Source organism: Lonchura striata, chromosome 21 (assembly GCF_050655825.1).
Source record: "Lonchura striata isolate lonStrDom1 chromosome 21, ASM5065582v1, whole genome shotgun sequence".
Taxonomy (NCBI): Eukaryota; Metazoa; Chordata; class Aves; order Passeriformes; family Estrildidae; genus Lonchura; species Lonchura striata.
This window is the reverse complement of record NC_140723.1, coordinates 6,398,905-6,419,020: the sequence shown is the minus strand read 5'-3', so window position 1 is coordinate 6,419,020 and position 20,116 is coordinate 6,398,905. Positions and strand designations below refer to the sequence as shown.

At 46.1% G+C, this 20,116-nt stretch overlaps 1 protein-coding gene across 1 annotated transcript; it reads left to right on the top strand.

The window, feature by feature from the left end:
• Positions 1 to 451: 451 nt before the first annotated feature.
• CLCN6 (Cl-/H+ antiporter 6) lies at positions 452 to 17,185 on the top strand. The gene is made up of 23 exons (XM_021547222.4): positions 452 to 584; positions 1,273 to 1,332; positions 2,377 to 2,442; positions 2,967 to 3,032; positions 3,689 to 3,755; positions 3,968 to 4,074; positions 4,307 to 4,433; positions 5,004 to 5,071; positions 5,168 to 5,226; positions 5,851 to 5,983; positions 6,383 to 6,496; positions 6,756 to 6,922; positions 7,799 to 7,919; positions 8,307 to 8,433; positions 8,724 to 8,877; positions 8,972 to 9,131; positions 9,277 to 9,383; positions 9,832 to 10,018; positions 10,446 to 10,603; positions 11,398 to 11,554; positions 12,252 to 12,359; positions 12,753 to 12,878; positions 14,205 to 17,185. The coding sequence occupies exons 1-23, from the start codon at positions 510 to 512 to the stop codon at positions 14,283 to 14,285; spliced, it is 2,595 nt and encodes an 864-aa protein (XP_021402897.1). The 5' UTR covers positions 452 to 509; the 3' UTR covers positions 14,286 to 17,185.
• Positions 17,186 to 20,116: the final 2,931 nt, after the last annotated feature.

Genomic DNA, 20,116 nt, shown 5'->3' with positions numbered 1-20,116 from the left:
GGGCGCGGCCGTGTGCGGGCGGGGCCGGCCGGGGCCGCGGCAGCGCTGCGGGCGAGGCCGGGCCGGGTGTGGGGGCGCGGCCGTGTGCGGGCGGGGCCGGCGGGGCCGCGCTGCGGGCGAGGCCGGGCCGGGTGTGGGGGCGCGGCCGTGTGCGGGCGGGGCCGGCCGGGGCCGCGGCAGCGCTGCGGGCGAGGCCGGGCCGGGTGTGGGGGCGCGGCCGTGTGCGGCCGGGGCCGCGGCAGCGCTGCGGGCGAGGCCGGGCCGGGTGTGGGGGCGCGGCCGTGTGCGGCCGGGGCCGGCCGGGGCCGCGGCAGCGCTGCGGGCGAGGCCGGGCCGGGTGTGGGGGCGCGGCCGTGTGCGGGCGGGGCCGGCGGGGCCGCGCTGCGGGCGAGGCCGGGCCGGGTGTGGGGGCGCGGCCGTGTGCGGGCGGGGCCGGCCGGGGCCGCGCTGCGGGCGGGGCGGCGCGCGGCGTGACGCGCGCGGGGCGGGGGCGCGGCCGGCGGCCGAAGATGGCGCGGTGCGGCTGCGGGGCCGGGCTGTGCTGCTGCTGCGGCGAGCGGGAGAGCCGCACCCCCGAGGAGCTGGTACGGCCGCCGCCCCGCCCGCCCCCTCAGCCCCCTGCGCCTCTCCGGACTCGTCCTTCACCCGCGTCTCGGCCCGGCCCCAGCCGGCTCTGGCAGCGCCTGAGGGCGGGCGGGGAGCGCTGCTGTAGTGTCGGGCCCCGCGCCTCAGGGCCCGGTGCCGCCGCCTTAGGGGGCTGCTCCTGGCCCAGTCTCTTGTCCCGGTGCCACAGCCCGTTCCCGCCCGTTTTGCTGCCGGGCCTGGTGCCTCACCGGCGGTGCCCGAGCCCCGCGCTGCCCCTAGCCCGGCCCGCATCCTTTGTTGTATCCCAGCGCCTGGAGCAGCTGCCCCTCGCAGCTGGAAGGGGGAGTGGTCCTGGCAGGGGCTCTCTCTGGCTATAGCACTGCAGAGTGCTCTCTTAAAAAATGTCCTGTGCTCCCCTGTAACCCTTTTCTGTGAAGGAAACAGGATTTGGGTTAGGATTTAGCTCTCTATACAGAAGTGACGTGTGTTCTGGGTGAGGGACAGCTGTAGGGTAAGACTCTTTAGTGTTACCACAGAGTAAGTGGTGGTCTGGTAACCCACACTCTCAATTTATAAGCAACAGTGGTACAGGATTTCTCTCTTTTTGGCTTTGCTACCAGTGTTCATGAGCAGCTGTAGATGCATTCATTCCCTTCATGGTTTTCCTTTCCTGCGTTTGTTTTGCAGACAATCCTAGGAGAAACTCATGAAGAGGAGGATGAGATCCTTCCACGCAAAGACTATGAGGTGGGGAATTAATTAGTAGCAACTTCTGATATAAATATGATAAGAACTGCAGACAGGTTTTGATCTGTTTGAGTTTGTAATGGGGTAGACACTCAATGTGGATCATTAGGTTTTATTGGCATCAGCAGAAATACCAAAACTTGCTGTGCTTGCAGAGAACGGTTCCTCATTTTTGTATGTTTCTGGGATAAAGCTCTGTGAGTAGGCTGCATGTTTGGTCTCAAGTCAGATTCTTGTTGAGAAAATTCATTTTCAGAGCCTGGTGCATTATTCCCACTTCTTCAATGTGAGATGTATAGGCTGTGGTGGCCTTATTTTCTGGTGACTGTAGAAAGTATCTGTAGATACTTTGTCACACTTGCCTTGTCATGCTGGCTCACAGCAGATCTTCCCATATATCAGATTCTGTTGCTTACAGGAGGTTTTTTGCTTTTTGCATCATTGTCTGGTGGCCCTGAAGTATTTAGAACAGTTGCTGTCAGTGTGGGTGTCACCAGCCCAGCAGGTGTTTCAAGCTTGGCTTGAAAAGGTGAAGATGTGGATAGAACTAGTGGAGTTGTGTGAGTGTGAGTGGGGAAACTTGCTGTTAACTCCCTGCTGTGATAAACTGAAGAATTGATATGGTTCATCTGCACAGGAGTTCCTAGCTAGTGCTCCTGTTGTAGTGAGAGGGTGAGTATAAAGATCCAGTGTTGTCCCCTGCACTGTCAAAGTGGAGACACATAAAGAAGTCTAAAACTGTACAATGTGACTTCTCTAATATAAAGGTGTATAAATCAGTTGTGCTTCTGTTTGTTTAACTGTCTCTCTCAGCTTGAGCAGTGAAATTGTTCTGTTCTTTCACTTTGTGATTTTCAGGGTCTGACTGATCTAAATATTTAAATTGAGTTGTTTCCAGGAGTATTTTCTCCTACTGTTGTTTGCAGAATCTACTGTGGGGGTAGCAATGACTCCTATAGTCTTTAACAAGTTCTTCTAGACATAATTTTTTTCACAACCTGTTGCAGCTGATTCTCCTAATTTATTGACCTTTTCACATTTCAGAGCTTGGATTATGATCGCTGTATCAATGACCCGTACTTGGAAATTTTGGAAAGCATGGACAACAAGGTAGGACCTTGTTCTTTCATAAGCTAAAATCATGGAAATTGTTCAGAGAAACTGTGGATTGCAAGTATTTAAAACCTTTTTATATGTGGCTTTGACCAGCCTGGAAGTTGAAGGTGTGCCTGTCCATGGCAGGGGAGTGGAAGGAGATGAGCTTTAAAGTCCCTTCCAACCCAGATCACTCTGTGGTTCTAAATATGCACTGCAGGAAATTTAATGCTTTTTTTTGTTTTGTTTTGTTTTTCTTTATGACTGAAATTCTCTGTGTTCTCCTGGTCTCTCTATTACAAAAAAAAAAAAAAAAAAGTGGAGATAATAGCTCCCAGCATCTCTTGTGAGCCTCAGGTTTAAAGTGAGCAAGATGTTGAGTCTTTCAGTTTCCTGTTTTGAATTTGCTGTTGTCACAATCATCTGTTGATTTATCCCTCTGGCTGTTGAGCTGTGAAGCCTAAACCCACCTTCCAGAAAATCTCTGTTTCTGTGTTGCTTTTATTTTACTAATTTTTTTTCATCCTCTTTCCAAACAGAAAGCCCAGAGATATGAAGCAGTGAAGTGGGTACTGGTTTTTGCAATTGGAGTCTGTACAGGACTGGTAAGGATTATGCTGTTTATGCAATGAGGAAAATTCAGGAGACTAAGCAGGAGTAATTTAGAAGTCAATGGCTAAGGAGTAAAGTTAAGAGGAACCATTCTCTTTCATGGTGATGAGAGCTTAGTAGATGGAGTTGTCTTTTGGGAATTATAGCATGTTATTATAGACTGTTTCTCAGGAAGCCTTTTTGTTTCTGTCAGAACTTGCTGGGTTTTCTTTGTAGTCTGGCAGATCCTTTAATTTTGCATACAGGAAAACTTGTCCAAAGCAAACAACATAGTAAAAAAGGATGACAGTTTATGGCTGAACTGTGAAAATGAGCTCAGCTGACTGTATGCCTCAATTAAATACCAGTTTTCTTCTGTACCCTTAAGTATGTTGAGGGTGTTAAAAATGCTGCCAAACTAGTACTTCAGTGGGTACTAATCAGAGGCAGAAGTGCATCTCTTCAGGAATAATGCTAGGATGGATCTGTCCCAGTGAGAGAGAGGGAAGAAATCTCAGTTTTCAAAGCTGCTTTACTCTGAATGATGCTTTTGTTTTCTCCATTTTCTGTTCTCCCCTGTGTACATATTCCTGGTACAACTATCTAGAGGGTGGTCTTCATTATTTGTATGTAGAAATTTCTGATGGCAGTTCTGTCTCCTTTTTCCCAGGTGGGCCTCTTTGTAGATTTCTTCGTGCGGCTCTTTACCCAGCTGAAGTTTCAGGTGGTACAAAGCTGTATCTTTTACCTTGGGCCTTTGCTAGACTCAAGTGACCTTTTCCTTTTTGTTCCCATGTTTTGCCCAGAACAGCTGACTTTCATAATTTTGCCAGTGGGCATGTAGTTCATAATTAAGCAAATTTTCAACTTGATGCCAGTGGGAGGCCCAGATATTACCAAGTGATGTGTGTTGTTGTGGGGAATGTTGTTTTCCTTGACCATCCTTCAGCGGTGGAGGAATGCACTGAGAAAGGCTGCCTGGCACTGTCCTTGTTGGAGCTGCTGGGGTTCAACCTGACCTTTGTTTTTCTTGCCAGTCTTCTGGTCCTGATCCAAGTAAGAGTTCAGTCCATTGCTACTCCTTACACAACCTTCTTTTCCTCTCACACAGGTCCTTGATATGAAATACTCTTGCTAGAAATACTTTCTGCCCCAAAGCATCAAACTACCTTCACAGTGCTATTTGATGTAGCTACACAGGGTCTCTTGGTCCCTTGGCTCTGTGATGAGAAGTTGTTGGTCAGGTATGAAATCAGTGCCCCATAGTGTAAGCGTTTCTTTTCTGCAGCCTGTAGCAGCTGGGTCAGGAATTCCTGAAATCAAGTGCTACCTCAATGGAGTGAAGGTTCCAGGGGTTGTGCGTCTGCGGACAGTGGTGTGCAAAGCTACAGGAGTGCTCTTCAGTGTGGCAGGAGGTAAGGAAGGCTCTGATGTGTTGATCCTGTTGGGTGAAGGAGTCACTGAAGGGGAAAAATGTTTTCTCTGCTTATATAAGGCACAGAAGGCCCTGCCTTTCCAGTAAAATAATTTTGGTGATTTGGAGCAGAGTCATGAGCCCTGAGTGCATTTGCAGAGTAGAGAATAAAGAGAAGCATCAGGACTAACAGGGAAACGGGTGATTTTCTGAGTGGGCTAGTCACATGTGACTCTTTGTGGCAGAATCCAAGAGAGAGACCTGGAAATGTTCCAGGACACATTGTCAGGAGCAGGCTGAGGGCAGAATAACCTGGAGAGTTCAGAGTCCTTGTAACAGTTGTTTTTCAATTATTCCACTCATTTGGAGTGCAGAATCTGTTCAAGTCTTTGCAAACATTTGGGGTTGTTGAGGGAGCAGGAGGTCAGCACCTCCATGTGAGGAGCTGCAGGCTCAGCTCAGAGAGATTTGCCATGGCATGGGAGTGTTAAACTAATTTCTTCTGGCTTTGTCAGCAAGGGAGGGTGACGATGGGGAAAGTGCATTCCCTTAATAAGCCCTGCTTTTCCAGGTCTTTTTGTCGGGAAGGAGGGTCCAATGATTCACAGTGGTGCTGTTGTGGGTGCAGGCTTGCCACAGGTTAGTGCTGGCCTGAGTCATTGTCCTGGTCACATCGCTGTTTTGTAAGAGTAAGTTCCCATCTCCTGTGTTTCTAAATCTTTACTTTGTTTGTAGTTCCAGAGCATCTCTTTGAGGAAGATCCAATTTAACTTTCCCTATTTCTGCAGTGACAGGTACTGTACCCAGGTTGTGGAGGAGGGGGGAGGAGGATGAGTGAGCAGACTTCCTTGGGAGAAGGGTGGCAGGCTGGGGTGAACCAGTCAGTTGTTTTATCAGTTTCTTTCTAGACTCCTGCAGTTTATTCTGCAACAAGACAACATCAGGGTGTCACTCTTCCAAGCTGCTCTGGTCTTCCTGTTTAGAGAAGTTCTCTTGTGCTGCTCAGCAGATCTCTACCCATTTCAAACCTTTAATATGGATGGCTGAAAACTCACCCCTTATGGTTAGGATATACTACAGAGAAGGCTAGTTCTCCTGAATATGAACAAATTCTTGCCCTTTCATCTCTTTAATTCTTTCAAGTGATGCTGGAGTCCATGGTCTGGGATGGTTCCTCACATACTGGGCAGTTATGCAGTACCAGAATTCTGCTCTGTGTTTGTGCTCTTCAGAAAGAGCACAATGCTGCAGCTCAATGAACAAATGGTGGTGTCTGCCATGGCCAGCTTTGCTCCCAGCTCTCATTCTTGAATCCCTGGGATATTCCATAAATGGGGATGATCTCTTACTTTGCAGAACCTAAGCATCTCCAGAGCTCTAATTTGCTAAACTGAGGTTGTTTTTCTCTTTATTTGTAGGGATAAAAGGGATTTTGTATCTGCTGGAGCAGCTGCAGGAGTTGCAGCTGCCTTTGGAGCCCCAATTGGAGGCACTCTTTTTAGTTTGGAAGAAGGTTCCTCCTTCTGGAACCAGGGACTTACATGGAAAGTGGTGAGTGATGATTCTGACTCTGTCTGTGTGTATCTTCCTTGAGAAGAGGGCTCCTCTTGGTAGGGCTTGTCCATGAGGGCATTTCAATTATCCTGTCTCTTCCTGAGCTGTCGTGGCAGGAGGGAGGTTGCCTGCTCTGTCAGTGTTCCAGAACTACTACAGATCAAGGGCAGAGATGAACCTGGTATTATCTGGAACTGTGGGACAGCTCTAGGCAGCAGATTTAGTGTACCTGGGAGAGAGGGCTTTTGGCCTGGGCTCTCTGCAGTCTGATCACTTCCACAGTCAGTTCCTTTTCCCAGGCATAGGTCTCAAGGAAGAGCTGACTATGCCAATCTTAATTTTGGGAACCTTTACTTCCCTTTTTTTTTTTTCTTATTTTTTTCTTCTGTTCCACAGCTTTTCTGCTCCATGGCTGCCACTTTCACCTTGAATTTTTTCCGCTCTGGGATTCAGTTTGGAAGCTGGGGGTCTTTCCAGCTCCCTGGGCTGCTGAACTTTGGGGAGTTTAAGGTAAGATTTACTGTTATTTCCCCACTCTCCAGTCTCTTGTTAGTCCTGTGCTTCTGTCTCTAGTTTGGAGTTTTCTTTTGGAACATGCTTGTATTTCACTGGAAGGCACTTTATACTTAGCTGCAATACATTGATACCCTCAGACAGAATTGTTGTCCTTTGATCTTAGCTACTCAAAATCTCTAGGTGTGGAGACAAAAGTGTTGGTAGGAAATTGCAGCAACTGCTGTCGTGCTTTTTTGTACACTTTTCTGCACAGTGCTCTGAGTCTGATAAGAAATGCCACCTCTGGACAGCTGTGGACCTGGGCTTCTTCATTCTGATGGGGATTGTAGGAGGCCTTCTTGGAGCCACCTTTAACTGCCTGAACAAGAGGCTCGCCAAGTACCGCATGCGCAATGTGCATCCCAAGCCAAAGCTGGTCAGGTATATGTGCTCTCCTGAGTTTGTACAGGGATCTCTGCTCCCAAAGCAAAAGTATTCCTCTAGAAGACCCTTTGAGTAGGATTGGAGGAAATCTCAGACTGATTGTTTTAAAAATCACTAAATCAATCCTCCATAGAACTAAACAGTGAATACCAGAAACTAAATTTTACAGTCTCTGTAATTTTTTGATTACTTTGAGAGAGAATTGTAATCCTTCATATAGGGGAAGTGGAGGGAGCTCTTTCTCATAAAGGCTGAACAAACCAGAGCTTTGTCTCCATGCAGGATTTTTATGTGTCCTTGTTCAAACTGATGTGGAAGGAATAGTTGATCTCACTTTTTAAAATCTTGTTGGTTAATTAAATCCACAATATCTGTGCTGTTTAGAGAGGGAACTTCTGTGTTATTCAGAAAGCAGCTGTTTGCTCTAGACAGCTCCTAAACACAAAGCCCAGGTTTAAAGAGATAAATAAGTGTATTTCAGCAGTTAGAAAAGAGATTGAGAGACTATGCATTGCCCTGCCCAGTCCTATCTACCCTTTTACCCTGTAAGGATGTACAGAACACAGTTTCCATGTGAGCAGCCTCATTACTGAACCCTGGGGCTTTTCATGGGTGAATGCTGTGTGTTCTCTGGGCAGAAATAGCTTCTTTTTGGGGCAAGCAGTTAAAAAGGAACCCCTGGGAACCAAGGGAGCCTAAGGCAATCCCTGGAAACCAAGTCAAAATTTAATTTGATTTGTAGTGTCCTTTGTTCCGATGCTAAGCTATGGTTACTACTGCTTCTTGCAGCCTTGTCAAAGTCATCTGCAGAGCTGGGACTAGGTTACAGTGCTGAGTGTGGCTTCAGTGTATGGTTTCTGTTGTGTCTTTCAGAGTCTTGGAGAGCTTGCTTGTGTCATTGACCACCACCGTCGTGGTCTTCGTAGCCTCCATGGTTCTGGGGGAATGCCGGCAGATATCTTCCAGCAGTGGCAATGGCACCCTGAGCCTGCAGGTGAGGGATTCTTATGTGAATATTGTATTCCCTGTCATATTGTTCACCCTGCAGAGAAGCACAGGAATGTAATGAGCTTTTGACAGCATGCAGTACATAACAGACTGCAGTGAGAGCCCATGGAGGGTTGCAGGAGCTTAGGTTTTAATGATAAAACCTACATTGTGCTTTTGCACAAAGGAACTCAGGTCTGAGTCAAGAAGCCCATTAATGTTGTAGGCCCCATCTCTGCTATGATGTTTGGTCTGAGCTTCCCAAAGCATGGCTGTCCCAAAGCATAGGTGATGACAATGGCTAACAGTAACAGAAGTGTTATTCCCATTCTCCCCAAAGGCTAATGTAGGAGACAGTGAATTTTAACTTTGTGTCTTTTGTGTCCTGCATTAGGATATATCAGAGGATGTAAATTCAAGCATCAAAACTTTTTTTTGCCCAAATGAAACGTACAATGACATGGCCACACTCTTCTTCAACCCTCAGGAGTCAGCTATCCTGCAGCTCTTCCACCAGGATGGTAAGTAGTTAGGAGACTGCCTGGTCCCTCGCTTAAGCTTCAGTGCTTCCTCTTAGCTGGAACAGCGCCACAAGGCTAGCAGAATCTTCAGGCCTTCATGGCTCTGGAGGACTGCTAGTACAACTGTTTTTCCTCTCTTTTCACTTACTCATTGTCTGCATGTGTGTTTGGACTGGGAGAGTCAGGAGCTGTTGTGAGATGAGCCTGCTGTGAGCTGAGGGGTGGATGGTGCAAAACTCTATCTTGGACAGACATATACCCCTTTAGTCATGATTCTTCTTGTGTTGCAGGTACTTTCAGCCCAGTCACCCTATCCCTGTTCTTCCTTCTCTATTTCTTACTCTCCTGCTGGACATATGGGATCTCTGTGCCCAGTGGGCTGTTTGTACCATCACTGCTTTGTGGGGCTGCCTTCGGACGCCTGGTCGCCAACCTCCTCAAAAGGTGCATCAAGTGTGCGTGTGAGGGACATGCTGCAGGTGCACCATGAGCTCTCAGGCAGGTTTTCCTAATCTGAGGGCTCTGTGCTTTGCTCTAGTTACATTGGTCTGGATCACATCTACTCAGGAACCTTTGCACTGATCGGGGCAGCAGCATTCCTGGGAGGAGTGGTCCGCATGACCATCAGCCTGACTGTCATCCTCATTGAGTCCACCAATGAGATCACCTACGGGCTCCCCATAATGATCACCCTCATGGTGAGTGCAGGACCGTAGCTCTGGCTTTTTGCAGACTGCTTGAACATATGCTGGCCACAAATCTTTGTTACTTTCAGGGCTGTCATAAGCTAAGGAGTCTTGCACTTGGAACAACAACTCAGTGGACCTCGTGTTTGCTATGCAGGTAGCCAAGTGGACAGGAGACTTTTTCAACAAAGGCATCTATGACATCCATGTGAACTTGCGAGGAGTGCCTCTTCTGGAGTGGGAAACCGGGGTGGAAATGGATAAGTAAGGCTGCTCCTCTTGGCCAGGCTGTGGGTTAGAGTTTGTGGTGGGGATTCTTGCTCAGGAATGTGTTAATGCAGGGGGATGATGCTTCATCTTCAACTAACCTGGTTGCTCTGAGGAGCAGCTGAGAGGGCTGCTGTGAAAGGAGTTGTGCAGCAGGAAAGAGATGCTGAAGCCCTTTCTGAGGGTGTGGATGGATGGAAATCTGTGGGTTGGATTTGGGAAGTTCAGCAAGAACTTTGTGAAAACATTCCATTGGACTTTGCTTCTTGTGGAATGTCATCTTCCCACCTGTTGTCTCTTCCCAGTAGTGTTTAGAAACTTTATTTTAAGTTAGAACATTCTGCCTTTCCTCAAGTGCATCACTGATACAATGTTATGTTATAAAAAAAAAATTTGTTCATCACTGAGTGATGCATGCAGCAATCTTGGATTTCTGTTTCTTCAGACTACAAGCCAGTGACATCATGGAACCCAACTTGACATACGTGTACCCACACACCCGGATCCAGTCCCTTGTTAGCATCCTGCGCACCACTGTTCATCATGCCTTCCCTGTGGTGACAGAGAATCGGGGCAACGAGAGGGAGTTCATGAAGGGAAATCAACTGATAAGTAACAACATCAAATTCAAGGTAAAGGGTTGCTTGTTTGATAGTTTGAAGAGTAGAGAGCTTTGTTTTGCATTCAAAATGGCCTTGCTTTAGTTATTTTAGCTGTTGGGTAGAATTTGTGTCAGAGATAAGCACCTACTGCAATAAAAAATTTTTAAGAGCTCCATTTCATTCTATTCTCTGAGTGATGGTAGAGACAAAAGACTGGGCTGCATTCCTAGAGGCAAAAGTTAAGAGGAAAAAGTAATCTGTTTAGCATAGACATGGAAACGTTTGGATTTGTTACTGAATTGCACAGTCCTATTGGCTATTTTTGCAAGTCCTGCAGCAGCAGTGGCTAATGAACATGTTATGTGGTTGGAGAAAGCTATGATTAGTAGTTCACAGTCACTCTTGGATAACTGTTGACTTGCTTAGTGGGTATCTGAAAATTGTTTGTTGTATCCAGAAATCCAGCATCCTCACCCGAGCTGGAGAGCAGCGCAAGCGTAGCCAGTCCATGAAGTCCTACCCTTCGAGCGAGTTGCGTAACATGTGTGACGAGCACATAGCAACAGAGGAGCCTCCTGAAAAAGAGGATCTATTGCAACAGATGCTGGAGAGAAGGTGAGGTCCTGGTAGGCACAAATGTACAGAAAGGGTTTTTCCATATGTTGAGATGAGTTGTAAAGAATGTTTCATACAGTCTGTGTTATCCATATGTCAGCGGGAACAGTGCTGATATCCATTATTTAGAAGTGATTTGTCAGGTCTGAGGAGCCAATGCTGTGTCTCACACCTGTGACCAAGTCCCAAGCAAGTGGGTTATGTCCAACTTCTTATATTTCCTTCAAACACTTATACAGGCATATTTCCTTGAGAGGATGAAGTACCTGGGAAGATTTCTGTAGAAATCAATGTCCTCTTGTCTGCAAAAATGTGAGAGCTCTGGAAAGCTCACTTATCCCAGCTAATGACCTGCTGCCATGGTACTGATGCCACCTTTCTGGTAACTGGGCTGAGTCACCAGGCTTGTGTTGCTGTTACTTCCAAGTAGAAGCCCAGTCTAGTGAATCATTTGCTACATCAGTGATCGTGACTGTCATGAATGGCATCCTGACCCTAGTATTTTGCCAGATACTTCAGCTTTTATTAGAATCTGAGTAATTTGGCACTGAAAAGTGCTTTAAAAGCAAGTGATTTGAAATTGAGTTAGGAGACTGTCCTGTTCTGCTGCTCTGACCACATAATGGCTCTTGACCTCTCTCTCTTTTTTTTTTTTTTTTTTGGGTGAAGTCTTGCTTGTCCCTAGCAAGAGTCCCTGAAATGTTAATGGGGAGGTTGCAAAGAGATGAAATAGCTGCGCTTTTGGGCATTGAGGTATATGAAGCTTGTAACACATGGTGTTGTATCCTTCACAGGTACACTCCTTACCCCAACCTGTACCCCGACCAGTCTCCCAGTGAGGAGTGGACCATGGAGGAGCGCTTCAGACCCTTGACCTTCCACGGCTTGATCTTGCGCTCACAGCTGGTCACCCTTCTTGACCGGGGGGTTTGCTACTCTGAGAGCCAGTCGGTGAGTCTTCCTGTTCAGGAACTGCAGCAGAGACATCCCTGCCTCCTCAGGAGGTTGGGAACAATATTCATGAGCTGCCAAAAAGGATATATCTATTTTTACACTTTAAGGAATGCATGTGTGTTTTTAAAGTTGCAGACAGGTAATGTGAATTCTCCCTTGCAGCTCTTAGAGTAAAGGAAGTTGAAAATATCCCTAGGAAAAGGACAGCCACTGTTTAAAAAGTAATTCAACAGACCTGTTTGTTGCATAAAGCTACAGAGAATATATGATATGAATATATGACATAAAGATATGCAGAAGTCGAGAATAGAGGGCAGATATTAAATGCAAATAGATCATCCAGCAGTATATACTTTTTGTTTTACTGCTGTGTCTTGAGGTCCTAGCAGAAAAATGTCAGCTGTGTCACTGAGATCAGTGAGAGTATCTGAGGCCCAGATCCCACAAGGCTGGTTTCCTGCTGCCCTCCAGTGTCGAGTGTAGATTTGTCAGAGGTTGGGGAGCAGGTCATTCTCTCTCAGCTAAAGGCCTGCGTAGGTTTGGGTAACAGCACTTCTGCAGAAAGTGTGTGGGTGTGGGAGGAGAAGGAGATTCAGGGGAGTGATTAGGAGGCATGGTTTGCTGTGCTGCTTGCAGCCCCTGTGTTGTCTGGAATGGTGACACATGGGTTCAGTAGGGTTTATTTGAATTACAGAGTGCAAGTCAGCCTCGTCTGTCCTATGCAGAGATGTTAGAGGATTATCCCCACTATCCAGATATCCATGATCTGGACCTCACATTGCTGAACCCTCGTATGATAGTGGTAAGTTATGCACTGCAGTGCCTCCTGATACATATTTACAACTGTCCAAAGCCTTTAAAAAACATTGAGGGTATGTTTTAATACACTCTTTAGCACAGTGACCAACATTCTGTGCTCCTCAAGCACTCAGCCTTCTCTGCATGTGGAAATCCCCTGCTATGAGGTAACAGAGTCCCTTGGTGCTTTACTTCTAGAATAAGGTGTTGCCTGTCCAGTTTTAACTTCTCAACAAACCAAACAAAAATAATGTCATATTTGTGCAGAAATAGAGGATGACCACAGTCAAATACTCTGGGCATCAGTACCATGGAGGACTTGTAGGAGTTGCATGTTAGTGATTCCCAGAGATACTGAAAATGCTTCTTGTAAATAACGATTGTTTTTCTTTCTTAGGATGTCACCCCATACATGAACCCATCACCCTTTACTGTCTCTCCAAATACTCATGTGTCACAAGTCTTCAACCTGTTCAGGACAATGGGACTCAGGCATTTACCGGTTGTGAATGCAGTTGGAGAGGTGAGTCCTTGTCTTGGCTTAGCTGAGCAAGGAAGCCACAGTGGTTGTGCCACATTTTCCATCTTTGGAACAATTAAGATTTCTTTAACATCAAACAGAAATGCTTTAAAGATATCAGAATAGGATTTTTTTAGGGCCCTGAAGGCTTGATTACTGTGATTTTGTTGTCATCTTTCATGTCCTAGTCTGTTTTCCTTTTACCTGCGAAGAACAGGACGTGCATCTCTCCTGTCTCAGGTGTGCAGCCTATAGAAGCTGTCCTACTTTTCTATCTTTTGAGAGGCCTTGAGCTCATCAGAGGCCACTAATTTGCCTTTCATTTCACAGCTTTATTCAAGGCCAAGAGCAACATTTCCTTTATGTTGGGGCAAGAGGTTTTTCTGTAGGAAGGGAGTTGTATACAGTTTCTACTCACAGGAGCAGCAAAGCAAAGGAGTGTTTAAATGGTCTATGCTTGATTCACTGTCCTATTCTCTGTGCCATTTACAATGCTTAGGAACAGTCAGTAGATGTCAGCAACCTCCTATAACCATTATGATAAACTGTTTCCCCTAAGCCTGACCTGCTCTGTGTGAGGCAGCACTGCTTTTTCTGCCTCAGAGTTCCCCATAGTTACTCTGCAGGGCCTGTGAGTTGAAACAAGAGATGTTGGCTTGTTCCATCTTAGTACAAGATGCTCTTGTGGTACTGGAGAACAGCCTAGTTCTAAACTCTTTCCATGTGTAAAATCAGAGAGGTGTATCACCAGCAGAAATGTGTGGTTTGACTTTATCCACAGCAGGCTGGGAGAGAGTCCCTTTTGTCACCTGACAGTGTGCAGTCACCTCTTAGCTAGTCTTCACCATTTCCCTGTTTTGGTCTTTAGAGCTTCCCTGAATGTATCTGAATGAGCTATCTGAAGTCATGCCATATGGAATACCAGGAATGTCTTGAATGAAGCCCTAAAAGACAGCTTTGTTATTTTCAACTGCAATTTTTACTTCCCAAAGGATTTTATATCCTCATGCTGTCTGACATGGAAGAGATTTCCCTTCCTAGGTAGAGGGTCCTACTGGTGCCAGACACCACAGCAGTGGTTAAGCTGTTTGTTTGGGTGTAGTTAAATCAGCATTCTTGCCTGAAGAGTAAGTGTTGGTAGAGGAAGGAACGCTGTTTCTGTGAATTTCTACTTGAATCCTCTCTAACTCAGCATTGGTCAAGAGCTGCTCTCAGGTTTCCTCTTTTCGGGGTGTTGAAAGAATGACCACTTTATTATGGATGTCTTTCAGTGGCACATCTCTGATACAGACTTGGTATCTTTTCTTCTTCTTTTTCTTCCTGTTTAAGGTTGTTGGGATAATCACTCGGCACAACCTGACCCATGAATTCCTGCAGGCAAGACTGAGACAACACTACCAGACCATTTGATGGCCCTGCCCCTGTCAGTGGCTCCCTCCCTCCTGGCACACACGCTTGCGTTCTGCTCGGAACGCCCGAGACCTCCCGTTTGGCTTCTCACGTGCATATCAAGCCTGGGGAACTGGAAAACATTTTGCTAGCCAGAGAATTAGAGGAGCTGCCTGAGCCCAGCGCTGTTGATTGGCCTCAGGCACTTGGTTTGACAACTCTTGATCCAGGTGTTTTCTTCCACTGTCCCCCGGTTATCTCTTTCCATCAGATGTTGTCCTGGCACTGCGTGTTCTGCCATTTTATTTTGTGGTTTTGTGAAGAGTTGGAAAAAAGAACCATTTCCCTCCACTGTGTCCTGGGCAAAGAACAGCAGTATCTTTCCCTTTCTCCTGTGTGACTCCCTTTTCTTCTTCCTCCCTTGTTCCTGCAACTGTTGCCTTATTTGTGTGAGGAGGGAGTTACTGTCACCGCTAAGAGGGGATACTGAAGTTTGCAGATACCAAATACCTGCTCTCGAGGATGGTTTCTTGCAAAAACAGTATTAAAAAATCCAGCATTTTGGAAATATACCTGTCTTTGCAAGTGTTCCCCTTTGCCCATATTTTTTCACTCTGGCTTCAGTTGTGCTTAATTTCTCTCCTTCTTTAATGGGGAAATGTTTCTGCTGTAATGTTTTTGACAGAAGATGACTTTTGAGAGCAGCTCAGCAGATTTGGAGTTCAAAATGGTTACATTTCAGTTACTGATGGGTTTATAAATATTTAATACATTTGGAAGCATCTCAGAGAAAGGAGCTCTCTTCCCTGTTAGCTGTTGCTATTATCTCCCTGTAAGAGACTCTTCTAAGATGCTTGGTGGCACTCCACTTTGACATTCCTGCATTTCTTGGCATTTGTAGGCACTTTGTCCCTGCACTGCTCAAACAGTGAGAGCCTGGGGCACCTTTCCAACTGGAATCAGAGACCAGGGAACTCCACATCCTGAGAGCATGGAGAAGTGTTGCTTTCTGGAAGCAAATAGTACTGATGGTCTCTGGGCTTGGTTGAATTCTGTCTGTGTCATGAGATAAGTTGCTGTAGTTTCAGGCTGCTGTAAGGAGGGATACTTGGTGCTGGTGACTAAGGCAGGATCTCCAGCAGGTTATAAGCAGGGCTGTCTGTGCTCTAAAAATGCTTGGGATAATGTTTGCAACTGCAACAATCTGTAAGGGTAAAATCACTTAGGAGCCAGTTGCAGCCAGTTCAGTGCTTTAGCAGGTACCATCCTGGCCAGCACCTGTATTGTTCCAGCAGGCACCTGCCCTCCTGAGTTCTCTGTGCAGATAACCCTCAGTGGGAAGCCAGTGCTGTGCCTCAGGGACTGCAGAGCTGATTGGCTTGATAAAGCACAGAGCATTCTCTCAGCCAAGATACCGGGACAAGTTACATGGGGAATGTATTCCAGAAAGGCTTCTACACAGCCTCTGAGCCCTTCAGTTAACCTGTTGTCTGCCATAAGGAGCTGGATAGGTGGGAACTGGGACAGAAGGCAGACTTTGTTGATTTTCTGTATTTCCTTAGAGTGTAGGAGTTGGCATCAGTTTCTACTCTTGATTTGTGAGTTCTTTCCCTGTAAGTTCTGTCTGGATAGTCTCTACAGGTGTTGCCTGAAATGCCTGTGTTCCCTGAGCTCTGGTCTTACACTGAGCTGTCCCAGGAAGCTTCCAGCACCCATCTGCACTCCCTGAGGCTAGACTGTAGGTTTGAAATATGCTTATGTTAGGCTACTTTTCATTCAAAGGATTTGTGCTCCTGGGTAGTTATGAATCACCAGGAATCCTGGTTTTGTGGGATTTCAGATTACTTAGGTGGAATTGGCAATCCTGTACTGTTAGAACAGCTGTCAATAATGTCAATAATGTTTCTCCTCTTGCTCATGTTGCATGTGTGTGGAAGGGAATGTTCCTTCTCTTCCTGCACATGAATAAGGCTCCTTAGGTTGTTTGCCTTGAGCTGGTCCCATCTTATATCTGTACACAAACAGCAGGGTATTTTGCTGCAGGATGTCTTTGTCATTGCTACTGAGACTAGACTTGGGCAATCCAGACAAGTCAGGCTGGAGAATCTTGTCAAGGTTTTTCTGGGCACCAGATGCTTCCCCATGAGAAGGCACTTTGCCTTCCAGCTGTTGGCAGCACTGTCTGCCCTGCCTGGGCATCTTATTCAAATGTTTCAGCTGAAAAACACTCTATGTCATTCTTTCAGTGAAGAAATTTTCAATGAGGTTGGTGGGTGATCCTGACAGCTGCTTTAATGGTAAATCTCAGTGTGCAGTTACTGTTCTGTAGCCTGCAGAAAAGGAATTACAAGTTCACCTGACATTTGGAGATGCAGCATTTCCCTTCTGATGAGGACTGATGCCAGGGGTTTGTGTTGAATCAGTCTTCTCACACTTCAGTTACTTAATTCCTTTCTTACAACACACTGCTTCTACCCTGACTCTAGTTGCTAAGTGATTTACTAAGAAACTTATTCTAACATAGATGCCAGGAACATTTTAACAGAGCAACACTAAGGGAAAAATAACCCAGAACTGGGTTGATGAAAAATAACCCAGAACTGATGGCAAGGTTAGGGGGTTAGTCTGGGGCCTTCCTCCTTGCCTTGTGGCTTCCTGTGCAGTGTTAATTATGCAGTTTTGAATTATTAATTACTGTGAACCATTCCAATGGTAGCAACTTACCTTTTCATTTGTTTTGTTGGGTTTTTTTTGCACTGTTTTTTTGTTATGAAATGATGTAAGCTAATACCATGATGTGTGTATATAAATTGTATTTTTTTTATATTTGTATGAATATATTTTTATTTGAACTATGGCACTTGGGAAGTATTCATGTAGCTGTAACATGTCTGAGAGTAAAATGTGTGTCTCCTTCAGCACTTTCAAGGCCTTTTGATGTTTCTAGTATTGTTTTATTTTTGCCCTTTATGATAATAAAACTAGCAGAACATGGCAACATCCAAGAGCATGGTTTGAGGTAGTTGAGTAGTTGCTATTTATGAGCTATCTGGATCTAACAGTTTGTGCAGAAGGTGCTCCTAGACTAAGCAGAGAGGAATGGCTGTGATCCATTAGGTTGTGACACTGTAGTTCCACATTCTCACAACAGCTGTTTCAAAGGAGGGAATTGCCATGTTTGATAAGGAACTAAATTGTGCACATTGTGCTGCTTTTCTCACCTGAGAACTCACCTTCCTCCCAGTAAGTTAATGAAAAAGGTTTAGACTACAGTGTGTCACCTCTTGTTTTACAGTTGGCTTCTCCAGGGTATGAAGGGTCTTAATTTCATCTTGAATGTTTATTTAGTTTGTGGCTATCTTTCCTGCTTTGTCCTGCTGTCTGCCTTACAGAAAAGAATTAGTGACAGTTTTTGAGCTTTCATCTCATACTTACAAGCCAAAAATGTAATTACAGTCTTTGACTGACCCAAAAGCTCACTGCCTTTCCATGTTTCTGTGCATTGGGGGCTGTGTTGTACAGGATGCACACAGTAGCTCTCTGAGGCACTCTAACACCCAGTTAGCCAGCAGCTTGTCTGGCTGCTGCCCTCTGGCCCTCCCTTACTGGGTATGTAATGCCAGGGAAAGCTTGAGATGAGTAAAACCTCCCATCTCTTAGGAGGGAAAGGCAGAAAATCTGATTTGAGGAGCTAAAGAAGGGCCACAGCAGTCTTAACTAAGCAAGGAATAGGAAGGATGCTCTAGCAGGGGTAGGAGTCATCAGGAGAAAGGACTGGGGGAGCTGCTTTAGCTCTGTGCTGCCTTTGGTTATAAATGCAGCAACATAGGAGGGAGTGGGAGAGGTTTAGAGACTCGTTGAATCCAACCATGTGTCATTGTCCCTGTAATGATGCACTGGGGCTCTAGCAGAAAAAAAACTAGTGGTGTTCAGTGAGATTATTAATATTTTTTAAATTTTTGCTTTGCTAGCAGGCTACAAGCTGTTTCTTCAGTGCCATACAGGCGTGTGCATTCCCAGTTGTGGATCATGCAGCAGGTGCTGGAAGGAGCAGAGGATGGCTGCCTGGAGCTTTGGCTGTTGCAGGGGTGTGAGAAGAGAGTGAAGCTGCTCTTCTTGTCCAGGGTGCTGAAGGGCTTTTCAACAGCAGTGGGATACACTCAGTCTCCTCTGCATCCACTGTTCAAAGGCAGTGTCTGAAAAGGCTTATTGGGAACTGGGATGAGACATCAGTGAGCTCCACTGATGTCTGGGAAGGGAGGGGAGTCAGTCAGTGAGGTTTGGATGCTGAGATCACAGTTTAAAAGTGAGTAGGAATCTCTCCAGGCTGTTTTTGATTGCTGTATGGGCTATGTATGGTTTAACACACTTTAAACATTTCAAAGCAGAGACTGGAACACAAAAATACCAGTTTCAGTAGAAAACAATATTGTGTTGAAAACTCATGACTAACAGCTAAGACATGACAACCTGGAGACCTTTGTTGACTCCCCCAGCAGCTCTGATGCCTATACTAGAGAATATCTCTTTGGGATGACTGAATTAACACACCAGTTTTATTCTTTTCTTGTCTCCCAATTCCCAGCATAGCAGGCCTGACTCTAGTTGCCTTTCCACCACCTTCTGTTGTCATGAACTTTACCTTCTCCCCACTCTGCTTTTTATGTACAGGATTGTGCTGGTTTTCTGAGAGAGCAGTCAGGAGATGGTAGTAGAGGGGGAAAGTCTTACAAATCTTCCTTCCTTCCTTCCCACATAAAAGTGTGGGACACACTTATCAAGCAGATGTCAATCAGCAAAGGCCTTTGGGGGCCAAGATTCAGGAGAAGTAAATCAAGCAAGCTGGTTGTGGCCAGACTGGGATGTGAACTGGCACAGCTCCATGTCTCCCTGCAGCAGTGGAGGAGGTGTGCCCTGTACTTCACATGTGATTTCTTAGAGAAACCAAGCAGTGCTGACAGCTCCTCTTGACATTCTTGCCTGCCAACTTGGATTTCAGTGGAAGCATTTTGTTTAATGGGAAGCTGGATAGGGATAGTGCAGTGTCTGAGGGACAGAAAAACCATCAAATCTAATTTGCAAATATACCCCATGCCAAGCAGACCCCCATTCCAAACAAGGCTCATGCCTTACAGAGTGTGTGGAGCACACTAATGGAATTACTGTGTTCAGAGTCCAAAGGAAAGCAAGCTGCTGAATTATGCACAGCCAATAATGGGTACTGCCAAATACTGTTCAGAAGTTAGAATTAAGTCTGGCAGGGCAGGAGGTTGCAAATGTCATTACAGCTGTGTGGAGGGTGTTAGCCTGGTCCTTCTCTGGTCCCACTGGGATATTTCTTCAATTACATGATGGCTGTTTGCAGGATTGCTCCCTGTTCTCTCTGATCCAGCACTCACAGCAACAGTGGCAGCTTTTTTCCATCCTTGGGGGTGATGTTGTTTGCCTGTAGAGCTGGTCAGTGTCGAGTTTCTCCCATTCAGCTTTTCCCAGTGCTTACTCCTGAGTGCAGCACTATTGTGACCTGGCAGCAAGATTTCCCTGAGGGTGCTTTACAGCTCAGTGTGTGTATGGGAGTAGCAGTAAAAATCCAGTCAGAGATGCTTTTTTCCTCGATTGCTTACCCTCAATTAGGTTCTCCCAGACTGCAGGGTCTATTAACCTACTGTCTGCAAGCTAATACAGACTTGTTCCACCAGGAACTGGCTTGCTGCTAATACTGGACCCACCTGGCTTTAGGTCAGGAAGCATTGCCTCTTCTTGCCATTTTTAGCACATTCCACTGAACTAATCGGTGTTTTGTGCCTTGAGGGGCTGACAGGGAGGGACAGTTTACAGTGTCTGTGCAAGTT

Excerpts from the sequence above, each read along its gene's own strand:
- CLCN6 (XM_021547222.4), top strand. The coding sequence starts at position 510 with ATGGCGCGGTGCGGCTGCGGGGCCGGGCTGTGCTGCTGCTGCGGCGAG. Across the intron at positions 4,434-5,003 it reads GCTCTTCAGTGTGGCAGGAG|GTCTTTTTGTCGGGAAGGAG; the intron begins GTAAGGAAGGCT and ends CTGCTTTTCCAG. Across the intron at positions 10,604-11,397 it reads CAACAGATGCTGGAGAGAAG|GTACACTCCTTACCCCAACC; the intron begins GTGAGGTCCTGG and ends TATCCTTCACAG.